Source organism: Numenius arquata, chromosome 11 (assembly GCF_964106895.1).
Source record: "Numenius arquata chromosome 11, bNumArq3.hap1.1, whole genome shotgun sequence".
NCBI lineage: Eukaryota > Metazoa > Chordata > Aves > Charadriiformes > Scolopacidae > Numenius > Numenius arquata.
The window spans coordinates 33,409,961-33,426,779 of NC_133586.1; the positions used below are offsets into that span (position 1 = coordinate 33,409,961).

Here is a 16,819-nt window from a genome sequence, read left to right on the forward strand (position 1 = left end):
TGGTCTGAGAAGGTAAGCAACAACAACAAAACAGCTTTTCAGAATATGTGTGCTCTGTCAGATATGTCAGTTTTGAGTCTGTAGGCGGTACTGTCTGAAATAAGAACTTTGTAAAGCTCTGCTGTTGCTTTTGTGGAGGAGAGTCAAGCCTTACAAAAGTGTGAGAAGTTCTTTGAAGGCATCTGCATGTGTGTGACTATTATGTATCTTGTTAGCATAGTAAAAGACTTTCTCCTGAATTGGGAAGCAGCAGGTTGAGTTCTGTCATTTTTTTTGTTAGTCTCTACAGCAACAGTGACTTGGTAAACAGAATTGGTAAACATACCTACAAAGACATCGGGAAGCGACACGAAAAGTTGAACAATATTTTTTCTCCTGGTGCAGTGTAGACTTTTGACTTGCATACAATACAAAGAGAAGACAATTACTTCACACTTTGTTTTGGTATGTAAGTGTGATCATGCAGTTGAGGAGGAGGAAGATTAGTGAAATAGAAGTGAATGTGCTTTTAGAGATAACTTTAAAAAAGCATCACCTGCTAAAAAAAGCACGACCTTTTTTTTTTTTATTACCGGGCAGAGAGGCAATAAAACAATTTTCTGGGAGTATTAATTTAAAAAAAAAAAAAAGTGGTCTGTAGAACTGAACTAGTTGTTGAGACTAGGGAAGGTGGGAAATACTGTGTGCTAGGACTAATAGATTTTAAATAGTAGTATGTCTTTCCTCTTTCTCTCTTTAAAGTAATAAATTGTTATTGCTTAGATAAAGTATTTTCTCTTATTCCTCAGGATGCATTATTGGATGGTGTTAAGGTGCTAGAAAATCTGTCATGTAGTCCATGCTATTTTCTGATTTTAAAAGCAATACTTTAAGGCACACTAAAGAAAATAACATTGACTTACTTAGCAAAGGCAACTTCATCCCCTTTTATTCTTTACTTTATAGCGTTCAGGAGTGTACTATGAATGCTTGAAATCCAAATATTTTCTATGGTTTTTATAGTCATGACCCATATGTGTCAATTTTAAATGTTTGATTTCTGTGTTTATTCCCCTGGCTGAAAATTGGTAAGTAATGGATGGGAATGCAAACTAATATTTTCCCTGCTTTAACAGTGGAATTTGGGTATTTATGTAACTGAGTAATAATACAAGACTTGTATAAACTGTTAATTGCAGGGAGTTTTTTTGCCACTAGTATCATGGGATCACTGTAGTCAATATTTTATCAGGTTGCAAAGAAACACATAGTATGAGCTTCATAGGGGTTCAATGTGTTGTGACAAACACAATGGATTAGCTTTGACTAAACCAATTTTGATAAGAACAGAAACCTTTTATGAGCTGTTTATATAATTTTAAACATGTTAAAAAAATGAGTTCTTTGACCATATGGAAACTATGTTTTAACCTTTAAAAATTAGGTGTTCTGGTAACCTTTTGGCTACTTAAGATTTCTTTCCCATTTACTTTCCTGAATATGTACTGCATATTTATTGTGACTGTTTTGGTATTCTCAGACTTTCTTAAATGTCAGAGTATTTTGGGAGGGACAAATGAGGTTATGAATTGAGCATCCAGACGGCTCTTTGCCTCACCTAGTTTAGCATGGTGCCCCTGTGCCAAATTCTTTCTTGTCAAGGTTTCTTTCCACAAAATTCTGCTCTGACCAGGGCATCCTCCCTTTTAGGAGCTGTACAAGTTTTTGTGGCGGAAAGGTGTGTTCTGGGAGTAAACGGGATCTTTCCCTCTCCCTTTTCTTAGCCAGTCAGGTACTCATTCTCTGTGGAAGGACTTGGACCTTCTACTGTCTGGAGGGAGAAGAAATAGGTGGTTATAATTTCTTCTTTCCCTTCTGGCTGCCATTGGCAATTATCACAGATGGTGTTGGAGATACACATGTAGAAGTGCGTTATGGACAGCGTCTCTTTACAACATCCTTGAGCTTTTGCTGTCAAAATTTGTTAGATGTTCCTATATCATACTGCAGGCACCGTGTCCAAATTTTGCTAGATCATCAGCTAATTAAAGTGTATGGCCTCTTCTGCACTCCTCCTTGCAGCTTCTGTTTTATGAACACCGTTTCCCATTGGTGACATGTTTATTATTTCTCTGAACTTTACTTTGCCGCATGGCTGTGACTTGGTTTCTATCTGAGTAAACTGAGTATCAGAGGCGTGGAAAGCTACTCGGTAGAAAGGATGGCTTGCCTCGTGGTGTTGTTCACCCTGACACTGTCTAGGGCCCCCTTAAAGTCAGATGGCCCAGAGTTTGAGTGTTAGGCTAGGTTTTCAATCTGCCTCTGGAAGTAATCAGCCTGTTGTTGCTCTGCTTCCACCTTTCAGCACAAGTAACCTCAATGCATCTTCGGATTTGCTTGTCTGGGCACATGCCCTGCTAACAGATGTCATCCAAGATCTCAGAAATGCTTCTGGAGCCTAGAAAAACACAGAAATATGGAAATACAACTGTGTTGACAGATCAGCCTCCTGAAGATAGTTTAGCAAAGGCCCAGCCAGCCAATTTTCTATTAGCGAGCTGTTCTGCTAGCACATTATCTCTGGCGAGGGAAAGTGTAATCACTTGTAATCCAAGAAAACAGCTACAGCAGGCATCATGCATAACACTTCTGAGGCTTACTGCATTCAAAAAACTGTTAAATGTTCCCAGACCATAAATGTAGTGGTGTGATAATTTGCTGATGAGTACTAGTGTATGTATGTGAAGAAATAAATATATGGTTATTACAGTGAATCTGTGAGAGATGGTGGGAAAGAGACAGGAAGGAAGAAAGAAGCATCCTTTTTCAGTCAAATTCACAGGGAAACTCAGAGAAACAGTCACGCAAAATTATATCTGAGTCCCTATTTGCAAATACCTGTCTTGACCGTGATGCCCATAGCAGTGACATCTCTCAGAGCAGATAGTGAGAGATGAGGTGGACACAGCACAGGTAAGGGAGAAAGAAGGCTCAGTAACAATCAAAGCAAACGTGTTCATGACAATTTGGTGCAGGATATACGATTGCTCTGCTAGATAAACATTAGGCTTGTACTCTAACCCAAGAGCTCATTAGTATTTTCAAAGCAATGGGGCCAGATTCTCCCTTGCTTTTATAGATGTTTGAGTATATTGCGAGGCAGGTGGAAAGTATTACTTGGTAGCATCTTATGTTTTGAGTGAAAATAGTACAAGAAATGAGAGTGAGTTGGAGTTTACTGCAATGTACATAGAGGATTTTTTATTTTTAGAAACAGCCAATGTGTTACACATTATTCAGCACAGGCTGAATACACACCACTAGCCAAAATGGTCAATGGGATTCTGAACTCAGAGGCTACAGGAGCAGCTACTGTTAGCAAAGGAAATCAAGCACAGGGCCTTTCCATGAGACAGCTTCTTTTCCACAGAAATTCTAACATTATTGATGATGGACCCAGGAATGTCATTTCCTGGGTTCACAGCAGCATTGCTGAGATAATTGACTTATTAAGCAGGAGCTGCCAGGTGGTTCATGACAGGTTTACTGAGTCCAGTGAGCAATTAGCCAGAGATAACACAGAACATGAACATTTCATGTTTGGTATTTCATTCAAATATGGTATTTGGAATTGGAGCCTTTTTCCCAGTTGGACCTGTTGACCATTTTGGCTAGTGAGCTACCGATCCCATTGACAGAGCTTTCTGAACATTGCCCATGAGTAAAATTCAGTGTTGAGAAGTTCATTTTAAATTTAGAAGAGATATATTACTAAAGCACATAAAAATATAGGAGAAAACAACACTTCGAGGACAACAACGGAAACAAAGAACACCATCACTGTAGCATCCCCATGCTGCTGGTTCCATATCACTCCAAGAAATTTCACACCAATATTTTGATGCCTTTTAATGGGGACAGAGGAAAGCTCTTCTAGGATTTCTTTATGAAATTTGATACTTAAGGTGAAACCAAGACAACCTGTTATGCAGTCTTGCATACCCAAATCCAGACAAAAACCCATGTGAGCAGTTCCACAGAAGTGTGTAGATCATAGGATTGAAGCAGCCCTGGATAGATATTTTCCGAAACTTTCAATGATGGCCTATTTTTTTCACCTGTTTTGGTGTTAACAATAAAGTTGAACTGATAATGAGTTCTTTTGGAAACACAACCCTGTAAAAGCAGGTCATTGGTGAACTGTTCCTAATGATAAATCAGGAATTGGCTCAAAATGCCTCACCCTCTCTTTTCATATAGCTCATGTTCTTCCCATCAGCACCTATCACCACAAACGCCTATAGTTTGTCTCTTTCTAACTGCTAGCAATTTTCTACATTGTTAAGTGGCTGGCTGCTCCTAATTAGGGCTGTTTCTGCCCGTTGTCCTTTTGAATCCTAAAGGAAAAGGACGTGAAGCTTTATCAGTGACTTCTATGTGGAAGAAGTATTTAAAGAAGTCAGACACCGTGGCAAGGAAGCCAGTTGTTCTTATCATGCACAATTTTTTTTTCCTACTGAGCAACACTTTTGTTTGTTCAAAGCAGGATTTGTTTGTTTGTTTACAGTAAATACCTGTCACATAGCAACAGAAATATTACTAAATAATAATACATATAATGTTAAGCTCCTGAGTGTAGAAGCTTTTAATGAAAAAACCCATGTGTTCCTGATAAAAAATAATAAATAATGTCACCTTTTCTTTTTACATTAAAAATATCTGTACAGGATTACACAATATAACAAAGTACAATTTTATTTTCTAGGCTCAGGGTGGCATCTCTGGGTTAGATCTTCATCTAAAAAGGGTAGAGGCCTGTAGTCTTGATCCTGCATATTTCCCACTGCATGAAAATAATTTTCCCAAAATTGCGATGTCTACAGCCTTGCTGACCCTTTCCATGCAAAGGTGGAAGCAGCTCTTAAGGAACATAGCAACATCTACATGCGGGAAGCAGCTAAGGACCGAGATCTTTGCAAACAGAGATGTGCATATGGTGATATTTGAAAGTCTTGAAACTTCTTGCCTCAACTGGAAGAGAACAGAAACTCATAAAAAATCAAGATGGAAAATGTAAGTAGAGCTCTGTCTTCCTAATGTAGCTAGAAAAGTTTTTTAGATGGTATATTTTTCAAGATGGCACTTAGTGATCTCTTACAGACTGACTCTGTCTCTTGGCCAACCCTTCTTCTTGGTAAGAGTGCCCAAAGTTTGCTTAGATGAGGACAGCACTGGCAGCTTGCCTGGGGTTTGAGGGCCACATCCCATCCACTGGCCTCCAAATAGCAGAGGATGGCCACTGCCTTTTAGCAACTGGGCTGGATTGAAGCAGTGCTTGCAGGGATGTCTGTTAGGTGTGGAATGTCTCTGTAGGTTCCACTCCAGCTTGTCAGCACTATATACACTCTATGAGTTTTCTACCAATGAACTTGGTCAGGAAACAAAATAGAAGCATTTACAAAGAAAGCTCTGCAGGGTAGGGTGAATCAGCAGCTCATGCTGACCTTTCACCAGTAACTACAATCAAAAGGCAAACATGTCCTCTTATTTTGCTAAAGAAACGTAGTGCTGTTTCTCTCCTGACAGCATCTCTTCACTGGTGGGCAGGATCTTGCAGGCAGGCATTTAGTCTCACATCATGTTAGGGCTTTAGCCAGAACTTGTAATCTTGAAGATCATGATACCACAGGACAGAGAGGTGGCTTGTACACAGAAGGCAGCTGGAAAGGAATAACCGAAGTCCCCACACTGGGTAGTTTGTATCTGTGTTGTTTCCTTACATTGACAGAAATCGGCTCAGTCCTGGAGTAAAGTTCTGACACAGTCATATAGTCCAGCTGTCCTTGCAGATACAGGAAAGTCTCCTCAGCTATTCTGCTCGTGTACCATCCCATGCGCCCATCGATCTACACAGGTGCAGCTGGACATTCATATCAAGTCAGTACAACAGGCACCATGACAATGCAGATGAATGAGTTTTCATAAAATCCTGCTGCCCCTGAATTCTTTGGGTATCCTAAAAGGAATCTGTTCCTTCAGCTAGGTTATTCCTCTTCTAGGACCGTGACTAGAAACAGGATTCCTGTGATTCAGGGTCATTGTGGATGGGAAGCTTCTCATGTTCCTGATGATGTCCATTACGTAAAACAGTGTACCTGTCAGTGGAAAACCATAAAGCAAGATTTGTTAGTGATAGTTAAAAGGACAGGCTTATGAAAAATGAGTTCTTGAAAACGCCAAAGTACATCTTAAGACAGTACATCTTCCAAATATCTGGATCCCACATTAAACAAATGTGAATCCCTACTTTGCTCCATGGCAGGAAACCAAATCTTCAATTTGATGCAGTCAAGGCAATCCCTGAAAACCAAGAACCTGTTGTTTTTCAGGTATCTAAGGTGCAGCTCGTAATGAGAGGAAACAAGACCAAAGAACTAGGAAACACTGATCATCTGTGGGTGGACTAAGCTGAAGGCATTTCACTTAATGTCTTCAATGCAAGCATTTAAAGAATCATTTGAGATTAGCATGGGAAGTGAATGCTGTTTAAGATGGAACCAAGACCAACATTACAGGGCATTTCCACTTACAAAAGAAAGTAATCTCTGTCTCTTACGAAGTTGGGTTTAGTGCCAATTCTAGTATGTCTTATTAAACCAGTGCTGTTCAGGTTTATGTCCTTTGGAGGTATCATGTCATCTATATACCTTTCTGATATTTTTCCAGGCTTTTGGCCAGATATGGAAAAGCAGAATTCAGTTGTAAGGAATTCCACACTGTCTCTTACCTGTGCCTCATCTATCAGCCCCTTTGCTGCTGCCCATCTCAACATGGCTCTCTGAACAGAACTGTTGATTTAGTTTGCTAATGACATACAGCTCTTTTCGCTGAGTGGTGTGCAGTGTGTAGTAGGAATAAGTAGGAATAAGCAGATCTGAGGTGATAGCAAAAACGTTGGCTAACTGGAGAAAAACTGATACAGCACATCTTTCTAGAATTTCACATCAAATCATTCTTGCTTGCAACCCCCCTGGAGGGTACAAAGCAAGCCAGGTGTCTTCTCTTGGTGGTCCATTTCATTTAAACTAAAGCTGAACCAAACCATTTTTTGAGGAGGTCCAGAAGTAAGAAGCTGCAAAAATAACTGTAAAAATGTGTTTTTCCCTAGCCCAAATGCATATTGAGGAAATCAGGTCTCTGTTAAGACTTTCCTCTCCCGGGTGTTTAGAGATGTAGATATATTATTTCTCTTAGTAACAAACATCTAAGACATACCTAAAACATCTGCATCCCAATAAAGAATAAAAAAAGAAAAAAGCCTAAGAAAATAGAAGAATATAGCAGTTATCCTGCTGTTAGCAGAGGGGAAAGAAGTAGCACCAGCCTTGGGATTTGTTTTGAATAACCATTGGAAAAAAGGTCATTGTCTACATATTCAAAAACTGATACTGTGACATCAATTACTTGGCATTATTAATCTGGATGCATGTCTTTCTCCATTGAGTATACTTGGGACTCAAGCTCCTAATTAAGGTGCTTACAATGCCACTGAAATGGCATCTGAAAGTAGATGAATATCCTGCAAATGATGTATCCATTAGTTCCAGTAGATCAGCCATGGGCTCAAAATGAAAGCCAGGGTATAAACTGTACTGCCTGTCCGAATTTTTCCTGGTGAATAATATTCCTGGAGGAATTTACCCTCCAATGTATTAGATGCTGCTTTACAACATGGTCAGGCTTAGTTGCCTTAATACAGGTCACTGTATGTCCAGATATATCCATTGAACATTCTCCCTTAGTACTCCATCCCTTTAAACAACGATCATAAATTTCAAAAAAATGTGCTAGTTCTACCAACAAGATACAGACTTGATGTAAGAAACAAGTAAAAACACTTTGTATCTAACACTGAACAGACACTCCGATTAGACGACCATAAAGCGTACAAGTCATAACGTAATTTTAATTTTCTATACCAAGTCAGACATGGCACACTCTGTGAGGCAATCCACCAAAGAGACCTCTCGTGTGGCAATGCCTCTGCTACAGACGGTGATACAGAGGACGAGAGCCAGGAGATCCCCCGCTCTCTGAACAAAGCAGACATAGCTCAGAGCAACTCAGGTCTTGCTCAGGAGCACAACAGACAGGCACTGAACGCTGACAGGGTACCCAAAGAGCCAAACCTTTCTTCTTCTTCTGCAGTAGTCAGAAAACAGTTGTGCAACATCAGCAATTTAGCAGGTGGTGCCGTTTTTTACAAAGGTGCATTAAGCTAACGAGAAGTCATTAAGATGTCCCAGGATCTCCTGTGGCACAAAGTGTCTGTCTGAAGCCTCTGGCAGTGAGCTCAGCACTTCCAGCTGTTTACCCTGTGGGGAAAGAGGACGGGTAGGAGAGGAGGAAAGACCATTCGTATACAGGGTGCGAAAGCTGTGCTGCAGGGGTGATGGTTTTCTCAGGTACTGGCACATCATTCCTAAAAACCTTACCAACATCTCCAGGAAACTGTTAAAGGAGTCCTCTGCTCGTGGGCTTTTGTGTTATCAGGGTTGTTTCACATACTGTAGTTTCTCCCTTCAAATGAAAGTTCGAAGCTACCTGCCAGTTACACGGCACCAATTTAATGTTGGATAACGGGCAGGATTGTAACAGCCCTGCTTTTTTTCACACCACTGTGTCTTAACTGATCTGCTCTCTGAAAATACAATTAATTTTCCAGGCATCAGTATTTATGGGAAGCAAGTTTCAGAGAGAAAGCACAGCTACAGCTGAAACTCATTTTTACCTCACCTACACAAACGCACAAATAATGTGCCTCAGCTCTTGCCCAGCGGAGAAGCCAAGCACCGCGGGATTTATCCTACCGACCACAAGCAGACAACGGCACTCGGAACCTGCATGTGTGGGCTGAATGTTTCGAGAGAAATTTGTCAAGTAGGTTTGAGTAATGAATGTATCTGAGGAAGCCATAATATATGAGCAGGAAAGAAATTTAAAAGGTTTAAATGCATTAAAAGAGTTATCTTCAGCAAATTAGTTGCTCAGCTTTCCTGCCTACAACAAGTTCCTTCGGTGGGATTTGTATATTCTGGCACGTTAAGCTCCAAGCTCAATTGCAAATAGCATCCCAGGCTGCCTCTGCATCCGACTCCTCCCAGAACTGGGGGCAAGCGTCACTGTCATTTTACCTGACAGCTTTACTCGGATCATAAACACCACTACCCAGCAATAAAGCCCAATAATGAAAAGGCATTACCACCTATAAAGGGACCCTGCGGCAGGCTATTCACATACTTGCCAAATGGTACTTTAATTGTGATGATGACCAATTTGGAGATAATTGCTTCTGCATCTCCTGCTGTTTCTGACAGTCCAATGGACTCTTTAATTAACTGGTTGGATTAGCTCTCAGCACCGCAGAGGGGAGCTCTGTGGAACAAGAATCTCCAGCGTTATTCTGGGAACTCAGCAAGAACCAGGGAGAAAACACCAAGGGGGTGCAGTGGTGTTTGTAATCTTCCCACTTTCTTTCCCTGCAGAGCTACCCCCCCCACCAACTTATACGATTCAGTAAGGAAGCAAAGCCAAAAATTTGCTAGTCTTTGGCTTCCCCAACTGTAATGAAAAACAGTCACTATTTCCATGGAGCTTGAGGTCCCTGTTTAGTCCTCTCCTGATGAGCAGAGCCCCAGTGTCCAGCTCTGTTTTCTGGGATCACGCCTGCCTCAATGCTAAGCATAAAGCAGTGCAATTTTGGGGCACAGCTCCTGGCTCCGAACACAAAAGCTAACTGCATCCATCTCCTGGGCAGAGCATGGACCAGGAGGAGGGGAAGCAGTACCCTGATGGTGTGCGTGCCACCTCTCTGTCAGAGCTCACAGCCACCGGGTCGCTTTCCAGAAGGGAGCCTCTGTCTGGAGACAGTGCCTGGTGACCTTTGGACAGCCAAGAACTGCTGGGAATTGGAAGGGATCTGCTCTTTTTCCCAGAAATGCTCCTGCCTACCCTTCATGCTTGCAGTATCCGTGTAAAGCTGCCTACACTGGTTACACATACCCAGGGCTCCGCTGCGCCAGCCGGAGCAGCTCAGCTTGCAGTTCTGCAGCTGCTTTACCCCTGATTTACTCCCCTGGTTTTAACCATCGTCCTTGCTCTGAATGCTTGTATCCATCCTTCTTCCCTAAGCTCCCCGCAAACTCAAGTTCTTCAGCCTGCAGGCAGTTAATCCCGGTGGCTGCCACAAAGGGCAAAGGGCTCCTCACAGGTACAGAAACTCTGGGAGGGTTTGGATGGCGTTAGTAGGTACTGCTCATTAATAACAAACTGACAAAGAGAGAGCACAGACAGCCTTTCCCAGCTGCAACTGAAGCACTAATGGGCTGTAGGACTCATGTGGCAGCGTCTCCTGCACTTTCAAAAGCCTCTTCATGTTGCTTCAGCAGCCTCTGTCCCCTTAACCTTGGCAGGAGAAATAATTTTACATAGAGGGCCATACTAATAGCAGAGGAAAAAATGAAAAAAAAATTTAAAAATGCCTGCAACTGTCCAAGCATGGCGAAGCTTTCAGCTGGGCTGGATGCATATTAATGGAGGAGACCACAGCATCACAAAGTGCGCAGCTGCCTTTGCTCTCTGTTTAGTAATTCTTTCCTAATACACCTGCTTACATTATTTATTGCTTCCATTTTTGAACTGGCAGAAGGTGGTTCCTGTTGTCCTGTCGTTGACTGGAGACTGAGGAGAGGTTTTGCAGATGTCCTTGGGCTAGGCTGGGAAGGGTTTGCTTTTGTGCCGGGGTACCGGGAGCTGTTAACTCTCTGCTGCCTGGGGCCTTGCCACCTAAATCCACCCCCCTGCCCAGAAAACAGAGGACACGTTGTTACCAGGGTAGAGAAGAGATTTTGCACACGTGTTCAGACACTGAGGGGTTAATGTTGCTGCAGAAGTAGGTTTGAAGCCTGTAATACACTCTGCTCCTACTGACCCCACACTTGCCATCACACAACTCAGGAAAATTACCCCTAACTGAAATGAAACTGGGTCCTCGAACATCCCTGTACTGGGATTTGGGGTTTATTGGCAGCGGTTCATTAGCGACTCCCTCCTGGACTGATTGAGGGAACTTGGGCACGGCAGAGTCGGGCAAGGGGCATAGTTTTAACTGTGACATTCTTAAAAATTTGAAATAATAAGAAAAGAAATAGATCTGCAGATTTTGTGGCACTGAAAGTTTTCCTGAGTTTGTCCCAGTGTCTCTGAATTTGTCTTTAAAAAAAAAGTCAATAACTCTGTAAAATGACAAGCAAAACTTTTCACTTAAAGGCATTGCAGTTTGTTGTTTTTGAGAAGTCCTTTATTAATATTTTTATAGTGAATTTTTTGTCAACTGCTTGCATTCCACATGAAAGATTTCAAATTCAACCAAGCATTACATTTCAGCAAAAACAAAACTCTGAAAAGTCTATATTAGATTTCTATTCATGTTTTCCTGGCAGTAGCACACTGTAGTCCAAATTAAAGCAGAAACCTGTTGTGCTGAGCTCTAGCGAGCTCCTTTTGAAGACAATGCATACCCTGAAAAAATGTACAGGCTAAATTAATTTACAACTAGGAGATTTAACAGGTTGGAGTGGATGTTTAAGGGAGGTCAGAGTATCTGAGAAACATGCAATTATAAAGACTTACTTGCTCGGTCAAAAATAATGAGTTTCAAGCTAAAATCAGAGTGGTATAGAATGTGCTTTTCCCATTCTCCACAAGTTTTCCCAGTTTCAAATATTATCCCCATTTCTGTTCTGGAGCAAATCTGCAACTTCTCATGAGACAGAAAAAAAAGAAAAGAAAAAAAAGAGACAACTCCAGTTCACGTTCAAGGCCTTTTTCTGCTTTTTATCAAGGCGACTGATCTAACCACTGTGTTATTGGCAATTTTGTATGAGTAAGCACTCATCTGCCTCTTTCATTTTCTCCTTTTTCTGCTTGTTGATTGCCAGTGCTACAAATGAAACATTTCAAACTACATTTCTTCCTTCATATGCAACTAGAAACTCCCAGAAAACTTCTCAGTTAACAGCTTTTGTACAGCCAATTTGCATCTTTGAAGGTTGTGACAATGTTTGCAGAGGCAACCCAGAAAATGCAAGTATTTCTGGTTATTTTTAGTGAACAAAATCAACTTTTCTACTGGTCTCCCATCCCTCCCACCTCCAGTTCTGCTCCCAGTGGGCTCAGACATGCAGACAGGAGTCCTGCACCTTTGCCTCTCATTCTCAACTATTTCCTTTGACTTTTGCCTGCAAAATTCTGGTGGCCCCATGTGCAAGTGATGCCAATCGCTTTGGCGCAGAAGAGCAAAGCTTTCAGCCATAGTAGAGCTGTAAACTGTGCTTCTGAGCAGCTCACCAGCAGCACAGCCCTCAGACTGCCTGCTTAGTGAAGAAGATCTGCCACAAGTGGCATCTTGAGGTAGCCTGGGTAGGACATATGTGCAAGGAGATGTGAAGGCCAGGAATAAGAACCTGGATAATAGCCAGAATTGGAGAAATGGAGACTCCTTCAATTGCAACAAAGAAATCTTGACATTATGTCTCTGCTTTCATCCAAGTTCAGACCAGATCCTGAAGTCTCAGTGGGAAAATAGTGGGGCAGGAGGTCTCAGAAATAAAATACTGCAAAGGAGTTGAAGTGCACAGAATTGTCTCCAGATCCATCCATAGGCCTTGCAAGATGATGAAGCTGGTAAAACAAGATTTCCAAGAAGGAAAGCAAATAGGTGATGATCGCCCCCAGTTACATCACAAAACCTCTTATTTGCAGAAGCAGCAGCGGAAGTAAACACTTGTTGGGCTTAGAGGAAGACAAAATATTTGTTAGATGTGATACACTGCAGATTTACATTTTACCTGAGCAGAGATCCCCATTTTTAATAATGGAAACTACCATTATTGAACCCAACAACCTAAGGCAATAGACTCTAGGAAGAGTCTGCACATAGGTAGAAGCTAGCTGGAGCCACATTTTAAGTGGAATTGAACTTCCAAATTGAATAAGGAATTGAAACTTTTCTTTGATTTGAAAATTGTGTTGATCCACAATTTATCCTTCCCTGCATATTTATTTCTGTCACAGCTGCACAACTCTTCAGTGCTTTCCCATCTGGAATATATGCAGCACCGTTATTGTAGCTTCACACTCAATATAGTGTCCATTTCTCAAAGCTCCATTTCTTTCAGAGGGATTTACAGAGAAAGAATAAATATCTCTCTTCAATATCGAATTGGGATTACAGTTAACAATCACTGGCAGATTAGAGTAGGTTATTTTTATGAACACATCATTCTGAAATAAGCCTTCCACCATCTGTTCAGTCCCATAATTATAAATGCAAACAACATAATTCATAAATGCACTATAAAAGAGAGGGAAAGAGAAAACTGCTGAAGATGACTATTTGTTAGTTATTCCAGGCAGTGATGCATCTGCTTACTTTATTCTTGTTTCAGGAGCAGGTAGAAAACAGTCTTTTAACTCTGTATTTTATGGCAGTCACTAACTCACAGTAAATGATTGCCTGTAGATGAGAGAGAGGTTGTGAAGTGCAGTACGGTTTCTGGTTGGCATCATTATTTAGCCACATCTATGATGGAAGCACCCAAGAAAGATCATACAGACCATCCTGAATCCCAGTGGGCCAGGAATAAACTTTGAGCGTGTGTTTCAGAACAACAGGAAAGAGCCTGTGGCTTTGGAGTGCCCTCCAGGGTTACAGGAGCTAAGGGTAAAGATGACAGCTATTTTCTCCCTGAAAAGGTGCTTTTGACATTTTGAAAAAGTGTGGAAACATGGGAAACAGAAAGTTCAGAAGGGTGCCACACAAAATCCAAGAATCTCTGGAATTTGCTATTTTAATTTGTGACATTTTTCACTTGGATAGAGACAAATTTATTTTTTTTAATCTGAAATACACAAAGTATCAAAATGAAATGTGAAAAAAAAATGTTGTTTCATTCCCATTTTCTGTTGAAATAATGAATATAATCCAAATTAAATGTATTTTCATGAAATGTTAGATTTAAATACAGCTGCATATTTCATTTTCAAAAGGTCAGTGCAGAATTGTCCCTCTCTCACAATTACCAGGTTCATAGACTCCATAAAATTATAAGCTTTCTAGTAACTCTGTAATCTCTGGTCTGGATGCTTCATGCTTCCAGCCACTAAAGTGAACTTCCACATTCGGACATCAGTAGAAAATCTTTATAGCAGGATAAGAAGAATACCACCCCCCACCCTCAGCGTCTACTCAACACTATACCCAGGGCAAAAGGGAGCCAGAAATTATGAGCTCGTTTTGTCTTTTTGTTGGTATGCATCAACATTGCAGAACAACATAAATTGATTTCATATTCAATGCTGAAAAACTAGCAATATATCTAGTAATTCTAGGATGAAGAGCTCCTGCTGCTTTTCTGTAGGTTTCTCATTTCTTCCTGTTTCTGAGATGAGAAAGATACTTGCAAAATTTCCTAGCAATAAGGCTTAAGATTATTGTATATCATCCTTCTGCTGCATCTGATTGACCTGCAACCCAGAGGAGACCAGCTCATTATCAAAGGTGAGTTTACTAAAGGTAGGTCTTTCGTTGCACCTGCCCATGACTAGCTGCAATCTGCTTTGTCTAACAGAAGCCAATTCAGAGAGAATTTATCTTCTAAATGTTTGGGAAAACAATGAATATAAGAGTGCGTGAACTGAGAGAACACAATGAGAACTGCTACAAGAGAAGTCCCTCAAATACCAGATATATTCCTTTAACTCTGTAGAGATAGGCGTAATGTTCATGTCTCGTGGGCTTTCAAGCACAGGGCTCTCACCCAGGGGGACTGGAGGAAGCAGGATTTCAATGAACTCAGGCATGAGGATGGTGAAGCTCTTATGGCTGGCTGCTTCTCCTGCCTGGGAGCTGCGTTAGTCTGGATGGCAGACGCATGTCTCCATCCCCTCCTCCTATGACTATTTCTCTTCATTGCAAGCTGACAGCCTGCAGAGCCCGTAAGGATATGGTATGATTATCTGAGTAAAGCGGCTGGGGTAGATGATTTGCTAAATTGTTTGTTGGAGCTCTGGTGGAGAAACAGCCAACCAGATATGGTCGGTGTCTGTGTGTCCCTTTGCAGCCAGGGCCAGGAAAGCACAGTGATGCGGTCAAGGAAATGAAATCCAACCTCTGCAGTGAGCCTTTCAACTGGGACCTTCCTTTGCTTTCAGTGTCTTACATTCCACTCTTGGAGAAGGATCATGTTTTTTTCTGTATGTAAAATCCACCCAGTCGGTGGATCTGATGTCTCAAGCAACATCAGTCTGTCCCCAAAGAGAAAATATTCCTAAATTCTTAAAATGCCCTGGCCAAAACTGAAGACTGTCCTAGACTTCCTTTTTTCTTTTTTTTTTTGCTCTTTTTAAATAAAGAAGAGCAAATATCAGTGGATCATTCCTCCTTAGAGAGGATGCAGCCATTTGGGAAAACATTTCCACAGAAATACCATAAGTTCAATTTTCCCATTGCAGCTGAATGGTGAAAATCCAGATCTCAGGAAAACATTTGGACTGCTAAATTATTTATATGGCTATGACAGCAATGTTGATTTTAAAGTCCTTTGTAGTCAATGTAAATACAAATTTGCCTCTATCTCATGACAAGTGTTTATTTTTTTTCCACTCTTGAGTAGTTATGCTGAATATCTTAATTATCTGTAAATCAAATGATGCTGCTCAGACCTTGTGAGCTGGAATTAAGCACTCATCATTCTTTACTAAATTTCAGTTAAAGGTTTTAAAAACAGCTGTCTCCAGCCCACATAATCCAGCCTTCAGTACATTTTGTAAGACTTCTACATGCCTCCTCAGATTTAAAATTAGCAGATAGTTCTCCAAGTAACCAAAGCCCTCGAGTGAGAAAAAAAAAGACTTTCTTTGTGTCTGAGAAGTCACAGAAAACAAAGAAAGCATCTATTAGTACGTTTGTTTCTCTCCTTTCTTTTTCCTTTGTTCCATCATTCCTGAAGGATGTTTTCCTTAGCTGAAGCTTGCCTGTTCTCTCACTTTTATGGGCCAGCTTTGGCTGCTGCTTGCTCTGATGACCTCCAGCTCCAGGACACGTTCCCAGGCCCTCTCAGTTAGACTTGGGTCAAGGCATTCCCATACCATGCCAGGGAAGTCACACGAGGGACATCCTCATCTCCAAAAGTGGAGATGTGCAAATAATGCCTAGTGGATATGTAAAAGAAACACTTTTGTAAGCCATTATCTCTGGGTACTGGCTAAAACCTTTTGCATGATGATATGAAGTCTCATTGTTGTATCGAATAATAACCTCTTAAGATGATAATTACATTCTTGATAGACATCAAAAGTTAAAAACAGGAACATGACTACAGATGCTTTAATGCTAAGCAAATTGACAAATTCTAAGCATGCTAATAAGAACAGAGATCATCTAAGTTCTTCAGTGAACTATTTTAAAAAATTGTTGACAGAAGATTACCAGGGACTTAAGACGCTTCAAGACTACAGAGGTGGCTTTTCCAACAATTCCTGTTTGATTGTGGGCAAACCATGCCATTTCTCTGAGCCTTTGTTCATTGTGGGTAAAATAGAGGCAGTGATACTTCCTTTGTATGCCTTATCTTTAGATTTTAGCCTCTTTGGAACAAGCATTGTATCATTTCAGATATGAATAGTGTCTGGTACAACTAAATCATAGTTTGGTTCAGGGTTGTGGTGCTCCAGCAGCAGCAATTACTCACATATACAAAAATAGATTGTTTCAATTTTA

General features: G+C 41.0%; 1 protein-coding gene across 1 annotated transcript in view; it reads right to left on the reverse strand.

Moving 5' to 3' along the window:
- Window positions 1–6,046: 6,046 nt before the first annotated feature.
- The window catches only part of HTR4 (5-hydroxytryptamine receptor 4), a 75,510-nt gene continuing 64,737 nt past the window's right edge, over window positions 6,047–16,819 (reverse strand). The window contains exon 6 of the mRNA XM_074156109.1: window positions 6,047–6,134. Coding sequence (XP_074012210.1) covers window positions 6,047–6,134 — 88 coding nt within the window. The remainder of the gene's footprint in view (window positions 6,135–16,819) is intronic.